The sequence below is a fragment of the Schistocerca piceifrons genome, chromosome 1 (genome assembly GCF_021461385.2).
Source record: "Schistocerca piceifrons isolate TAMUIC-IGC-003096 chromosome 1, iqSchPice1.1, whole genome shotgun sequence".
Taxonomy (NCBI): domain Eukaryota; kingdom Metazoa; phylum Arthropoda; class Insecta; order Orthoptera; family Acrididae; genus Schistocerca; species Schistocerca piceifrons.
In genome coordinates, this window is record NC_060138.1 from 532180053 (window position 1) to 532188396 (window position 8344).

The following is an 8344-nucleotide window of genomic DNA, read 5'->3' on the forward strand; positions in this document are numbered from 1 at the left end:
ATGACAGTACTTTCTCATGAATCTGTTTAGTTCTCGGAAAACCTGTTCAATTAAATTCACTTGTGGATGGTAGCAAGATGTAAATATCTGTTTTATTCCTAGTTGTGATACTAATTTTCTCCATAAATATCCAGTAAATATCTTTGTATTGTCAGAGATTATAGATTTTGGAATCCCTGCATGAGGAATGTAGTCATTTACAAACTTTACTGCGGCAGCTCTTGCAGTTGCTGATTTTATAGGATATAGTTTAACATGTTTTGTAAGCACATCACAGAATCCAATAATGTACTTAACACCACCTCTGGCTCTAGGAAGTGGTCCACAAATATCACATGATATAAGTGATCTTGGTGCTTCAGGTATTATTGAGTGAAGCGCAGTTTTATTTCCCTTGTTGTCCGGCTTAGCCTTTTGACAGAGAACACATTTCTGTATGACTTTGTGCACTTTTCGCCTTATATTCGGGAAGTAACAATAATATCTAATCTTATTAGCACACTTTACAACACCAACATGACCCCAGGTCAAATGTGTAAACCAAATTAATCATTCTTCATATTCTTCTGGTATGCAGACACACCACTTTGGATTCTCAGTCTTCCTAGATTTAAAAAATAAAATATTATTCACAAGCTGGTAGTATCCTAAATTGACCGTAGGATTTTGTTGATTGAATTGTCGTATTATAGCATTCCATCGCCGATCCTTCTTCTGAAGCTGAGCCATTGTCTTACATAAATGAATATAATATAACTTGTAATTATTTTCTTGAAGAAGAAGCACTGGAAATTCTGCCTTATTATTTACATCCATTGCTGGTGTTATTCCTTCTGGAGATCTTGACAATGTGTCAGCTATAATATTTTCTTTTCTGGCTACATGAATAATTTGAAACTGATATTTTTGCAGCGCCAGCGTCCACCTTGACAAGCGAGGATGCAGCAACTTACAAGTTTGTAAAAAGGCTAGTGATTGGTGGTCACAATAAACTGTTATCCTTGAGCCATATACATAATAATTAAACCTTTTCCAAGACAAAATAACTGCTAAAGCTTCCAATTCCGTAGTGGTATATGCTCTTTCACAGGTGGATAAAACTCTGCTAGCAAATGCAATTGGACAAAAGGTTTTTACACCATCGATGTACCTAATTTGAAATAAACAAGATCCTAATCCCACATCTGATGAATCAGTGGCTAAACAGAATCCGACATTCATATCAGGGTGGTATAATAACGGAGCATTTATCAGTTGATCCTTAATTTCACAAAAAGCCTTTTCACAATCATTAGACCATTGCCATGGTACATCTTTCCTCAGGAGCTGGTTTAGTGCTTCAGAGTTCATTGCTTGAGTTTTAATAAATCGACAAAAAAATGAAGCCAAGCCTATAAAGCCTTTCAGTTGTCTTCTGTTTCCTGGAGTTGGAAAATTTTTTATCGCACTAATCTTCGCTTCTGTTGGAAGAATGCCTTTTGGATTAATCATATGTCCTAAGAATTTAATTCTCTGCAGAGAAAATTGGTTTTTTTTTCTTTTTTTTTTTTTGCAGTTATACCAGTTTGTTTGAACACAGCAAAAATCCTCATAATAAGTTGTACATGTTCCTCCCAAGTTTTAGAGGCAATTAATAGATCATCCACAAAAATTGTTATTTGACTACGTAGTTCTGGTCCAAGGGCATAGTCCAATGCGAAATAAAAACTCCAGAGCTGATATTGAGACCAAACGGAACAACCTTGAACTGATAGCTTCTCCCTCCACATATAAAAGCAGTATATTTTCGCGAGTCCTTGTCTAACTGGACTTCCAGAATGAACTTCTCAAATCAATACTGGTTAAATAGGATACATCTTGAAATTTCTGTAGTAACTCATCGATGTTCTCTGGATGTGTGCGCACAGGTAATATAATTTTGTTAATTTCCCTTGCATATAATACCAATCGAACTTTTCCTCCTGGCTTTGGTACAACAAGCAACGGAGAACAATATGGGCTGTTCGACGGTTCAATAGGATTCCAGTTTAACATTTTTTGTATCTCTTCCTGAACTGGTTGTTTTAATCGTCAGGGAATGGGATAGTGTGTGCGGCAAAATGTCTTATGGGGCTTAATCTGTAATGTACAAACATATCCTGTAATAATTCCGGGCTTTTCATCGAAAACTGACTCATATTCTGTTAATATATTGAATAATTGTTCCCTCTGACTATCCGTTAGGCAATCTAACTCAGCAATCTTCTGTTCGACTGTTTGTCTGAAATCCTCTACTTGAATTGACTTGATCGGTAGTCGGTACATATTATTATTTTCAGCACAAATCAACTGCACAGCAGCACCACGGAAATATCGCTCATACACTGCCTCCTTTCTCAGTAAGATCAGTGTAACAAATTGATCTTTGATTTTAAAATGCACCTTTCCTTCTACCAAGTCCAACTTGCAATTGCAGGCTTGCAAAGTTCTAATGCCAAGAATACAATCTACTAACAACTTTTCCACTATAAGGAATGTGCATTGTTTAGCTACATTTCCCAATTTTGTCTCTATAAGCGTTTGTATCTTGACGTTCCGGGATTTTGCTCCCACTGCACCTATAACTCGGCAATTTTGTACTGGTAGGACAGGGATTTTCTTAATTTTACTAATTCTGCAAAACAAAGTTCCAGGTGCTACATCTGTAGATGAAGCTGTGTCCAATACAACATTGGTTAAAATTCCTCCCACTTCTGTGATGATCTCAGACACAGGAACCCTTTTATCTTCGACTACACAGGCCTCTAAGTCTCTCGTCAATTCATCTGTCATTAATTTGCCCTCATTATATCTCAACATTGCCATGGAATTAATTTCGTTTAAAACAGGTTTGCCCCTTTTGTATTCCCTGGCCGACTTTACGGAGCATAAAGCAGCCCCCTTCAGTTTAAATGTCGATTATTATTTCCTTTTGAATCATCTACTACTTCTGTTATGATTGGTTGTTGTTGATGACTGGTTGTGTTATTTGCTTCAAATCGAGGGTCAGAATTTCTGTACGCATTATTATTGTTTGAAAACTGCTGGTTCTGATAATCTCTTGCATTTCCAAACATTGGGTTGTACCTGCGACCTGTTCGATTGTCTCTGAATCTGCCCCTCGCAGCACTGTTATTGAAATTTCCATTTCCGTTGCAATTGTTTCCATTGAATCTCTGACTATTCCTAGTATAATAATTATTAAATCCGTTTCTGTTCCGGTTTGCGTTTGGCACCTCAATCGCTCTCCTCTGCATAACCGGTTGTCTTGGCCGATGTTCATCTTCCTCGATCATATCTATTGTGTCAAGCATAGTCGTGAAAGAGTCAAGGTCATGCTCATTAATATACAGCATTCTATTTCTGATGCTGGCCGGAAGTCGAGATTTTAATATGCCAATCACATCTTGTAGAGGCATAGGCTTATCCCAATACCGCGATTTGTTTATATATTTCTCAAAGTATTTCTTTAAAGACCCACGTGAAAAAGAAAAGGGTTCCGGGTATAATACCTCCTGCCTTAAATGTTCTTGTACTCCTTAGGACCAGTATTTGGATAAAAATGCTCGTTCAAAATCTTCATGTGTGTCTCAAGTTGATATCATATCAGATGCCCATATAGCTCCTGACCCCTGAATATAACCAGTCACGAAACTAACCTTTTGCCACTCACTCCAATGTTTTGGCAATACTCCCCTAAAACTTCTTATAAACACTACGGAATGAACATTTTTCTTGTCTGGGTTGTAGATCTGGAACTGACGTTGTTTCAGCATTTTCTCCTCAGTATTGCTTTTACAATTACAGGCATTATGACTACCCTCATAGTGTTGTGATTGATGTTGATTGCAAAAACGAACGTGCGCATTAATGTCCCTAAACTTTGCATAATACTCACTTATAATAAACACTTCCTATCTAAAGTTCAACCCAACAGTCACTCAATCAATCTGATTCAAACCGATAGACATTTAAATAGTTATTCTAAATTTTTGTCTACAAAAATTTAATTGTTCTCGTAGGTTGTGGCGAAATTGTGACTTCTGGAACAGGCCTCGTCTTCTTTTCTCTCGTGCACATGCAACATAAAATTCACACAATGTTTAAGTAATGCTCAAAAATGTTTTGCCGTCACAGTGAAGCCAAATTTAATATTTTTTTTTTTTTTGTGGGATCTAAAATTTAAAAAACCTTTCTCACACCGGCCTGATTTAGCTTCACTGATCAGGATAGTAAAAACATGCGTATATTAAGGGAATTTTCATTCACAAAGCAGGCTTACCACATTCACACAGTTCAATACTGTTCTATCCTGATTAAATTGAACTTAACTTAAATTCCATAAGGCAGTGAAGCAATTTCGAAGTCTTGGTGCGACGAAAATTGTCAGTCGATCTCCTGAAAACATTTGTAATAATTATTAACTTTCGGTGATCACATGGGGAAGACCGGAGATCTGCTGGTAAAACCGTGTTAGCCTATTTATTCATACTGGATATGTTGAGCATACAAAACGGCAGGTTCGACCAGTGTAAATCAGACGTTCCCCACTGATCCCGTGCAACACAGCGTAGTAAGCAGACACTGTCAATAATAATCAGTTAAATAATACGCGAACACACTTACTTTAGTTTAGTTCATGTATTAAATTCCTTCTCATACAGAATCTCATCAAGATGGCGACTAGCTCAACAGTACATACATATACATCCTCCTCCTTTCATGGCTAATCGGCAAGAATTCCTTCATTCTTTTCATAAGAGAAAACATAGATAGCAGAGAAGCTAGTCCATGGAGTAAATGGACGCTCCAAGGAATAATAGGGCTTGATACTACTTTGCATTGATAATCATCGTATATTAAAGTTTAGGAATCGGTAATATAAGAAGAGATATTTCAAGATATGTACTGAGTTATATAATTTATAAAATTTCTGAAAATATCGCGGAGAGACCACAGCAAGAGACATTACAGGCAGAACCGCTGTCATACCAGATTAAATTGTTTCCTACTTGATTTCTGCTTGTATATCACAAGAAGCATTTGAAATAATTTAGATTTTTTTGTCATTGAATTTCAGATTTCTGAAGCAAAGAGACAAGAATATGAAGACCTAGCAATGGATATTTTCACAAAATATACACCAAAAGACTCCAGACTCAACCGATCAGAATGTACTGCCTGTGAGACTATGGTGCCAGATGAGTGAGTAAAATATTTACGTTATCGTATTTCTCCTTCCATGTACGTTCTGATTGCAAAGATATGGACCCAATATGTATGTTTCTAATAAATTAGCGATACCATGTTTCCTGTAATTTTTGTAATAGAAAGATAAGAAGCTTAAAACAATCAAACTTAGATTTGAGAGAGAGAGAGAGAGAGAGAGAGAGAGAGAGAGAGAGAGAGAGAGAGAGAGAGGTGACATAGTTAACTGTATGTACAAATATCAAGATTATGTGGTGTGGTCAGTTTAGCAGTTGATAGTGTTGCAGAAAACCTTGAAAACATTGCCTGTCTCTAATGACCTTGTCTTCATCAGTGAAATGTTAAACCCTAATCTAACTTCCCGTAGTAATGTGGACACATCTGTCCATGAGGTACATGTACAAAATAATGATTTTTAAAGTGCATCCCATAATGAAAAATTCACACAGTCATACACTCATGTTTCATAGAGGTGTTACACAGAACTCTACATTAAGTATCTCATGTCATTCTAAAATTAATACAAATGTTGCTTAGGATTTGACTAATAATTTGGCTGGATCATACTGCTATTTATTTTACATGGTGTGAATCAAAGTCAACAGAATGAACCATTTGTGGATAAGAGAGAGATTTCTGTACAGTATATGAATGTCATACAAAATTCAATTTTTGTATTGTTCTGTCAACAGTGAGGTCATTTGCAGCTTATCCAATTTGTTTGTTTCTCTAACCAGCACTTTTGCTTAAAAATAGTTGAGGGCTGCTAATAATAGACACTGTCTGCTGGGATGGAACAGCAGTGCTAGTTATCTCACAACATTCACATTTATCATTGATTATTTACATCTGAGGACTGATTAGTATGGCAGTCACTTACTAATGAGTGTTCTAATAGATACATTTTCTACTGATCTGTAGTCTGCCATAGACATTTGTCTAGCATAAACAAATATCTGAAGTGTAAAAATTCCTTTATACTATTATTATTATTATTATTATTATTATTATTATTATTACTATTATTCAGTAACACAGTTAAACTAAATTTTCCCTATTACAGGTTTAGAATGTGCCCAAGTTGTGGGACAAAGTTTCCTAGTTGTATTGCTACTGGGAGACCACTTTTGGACATGTCTTCAGTATGGACCTGTGGTGTATGCAAACATTGTGCTTCAGAACAAGATATGATTGTGCGACAGAGCTGCCCTTTGTGTCATGCATCTGTACAGCTGTAATGTAGGTGCAACCAGAAGAATTTTTCTGTTTCAAATTTAATCCATCCAACACACCAACACATTCCTCAGAGAGAGGGGGGATATGCAAGTTGTTGTTATTTGAGAATGTGTGTACTTGACTTACATGAATTCATGTGTTTAGCAGAGAACATGCTATATTGTGTAGCTTATTTTGTCTGCATATTTATGTTGCCATCATATGGTATTTAAAACTTTTATTGTGATATTATGAATTCCGTCCTTAAATTTTAGTTGGTGAGAAAACAACTTTTACAGTTGCTCTCTGGATATATATACATTATAATGTAATTTATTAATTGCTAATGCCTTTGTGTTGTCATTAGTGTCCGCAACTGCATGCAATATTGTTCAAAGAGTACAAAAGATGAGCTAAAACTAATTCCGTCCATAAACACAAATAAACAAGAAACATCAGTATGAAAAATCATTAACATAGTTAAAAGTATATTTTAGCGAAATAATTGCACTTTAGTCTTGTAATCTTATTTTTATTGACATTACTAATAATAAACCAACTTTTTTTGTAACACTATTTATTTACTTCCAGCATCAAACATAAATGCTTGTCTGAAAAGTATGATAGGGTGTTAAACAGGTGCAGACTGTAGCACGGAACAGAAATATCTGTATGAGGATACATCAGATAAAAAAGGCATTGAGTAGCAAATGTAGGAAGTGGTATGACTAATTGAGACCCAGGACAAAGTCCTCCTCTGGAATGTGCACACTTCTGCTCATTGTGGGGCCTGAGTGAATTGCCCCCTATTTCCAGCCTTTCCCAAAATATCCCTTTTTCTTTCTAAGAAAGGAACTAACATATCTGAAAACTAGATATAGTTTTGTCTACTATTAAATGTGTTCATTGGCAAAACTTGGGATTTTTTAGAGCTTTCCTGAGTCAATTTTCCTTTTGTGGAAAATACACTAATTTTTGTGGAAACTGCATGACATAAAAGGTACCTGTCTGAAATCAACATTATATCATAGGCTAGATACATAATAGACTAATGATAAAGAGTACAAAACTGCAACTGCTCTGAAATACAATATGATGTGAAATCCACACATGATACTATCAGAGCCTCTAAACCATGTAGCATAGTCTAAAAAAAGAACAGCTGGGTATTTTCCTAGCGAATGTTCATCCACAGAGTTGTAACACAGAGGGGGTAAACAATGGACTACAATGAACAGTTACAAACCCATAACACCCCAAACACGTCTGATGTGTGACATGTCAGAACATAAAGACTGGAAAGCAATGGTACAGGCAATTCTCTGAAGCAGGCTCTCACGTTCCTCACGATATGTGACCTGGTTTAAGGGCAGCTGACCTGGCACATGTAGCTGTCTGATGAAGGTACAGTACCTCAAGCTCTGAAAGGCATTCCCATATTGATACATTCCTCTGCTGGATCAACAACATAGTGACTAACTGAAGTCATGCAGCACCAGTAATCCAATCCTCTGCAATTGTTACTTCAATGTTCATTGTCTCATGGATGTAGCTCATGTTACATACATCAAAACTTGCCTTCAGTTCTCACATATCATTAATTTCTTGCTTAACTTCTGGTTTATATGGTCAACTAAACTGTTGCTGATGTAATTCTTCAAAAGGTGAGTAGCTGAGAACAAAAATCATGGCAAGGTTTGACATCACATTACAGACGTCTTGTTGCGAGGGAATAATAAATCACCTACATCATTTTATAAAAATTTGTAGTAAGGTTCTTACTATAATTTTTGAATTTTGTACACTTTACTTGCAATGAAACAGTTCCTTCTTCATAACTTATAATCAACGCAAAAATGCATGGTGCCTATTGAGTAACAAAACCATTTTCCTTATACCAGTT

At 36.0% G+C, this 8344-nt stretch overlaps 1 protein-coding gene across 3 annotated transcripts in view; it reads left to right on the forward strand.

Moving 5' to 3' along the window:
• Positions 1 to 6979, forward strand: part of LOC124798840 (WD repeat-containing protein 35) — a 183251-nt gene extending 176272 nt beyond the window's left edge. For all 3 annotated transcript variants that reach the window (XM_047262374.1, XM_047262381.1, XM_047262389.1), the window contains 2 exons: positions 5099 to 5223; positions 6290 to 6979. In XM_047262374.1, the coding sequence (XP_047118330.1) occupies positions 5099 to 5223; positions 6290 to 6464 (300 nt within the window). In that variant the 3' untranslated portion in view covers positions 6465 to 6979. The remainder of the gene's footprint in view (positions 1 to 5098; positions 5224 to 6289) is intronic.
• Positions 6980 to 8344: the final 1365 nt, after the last annotated feature.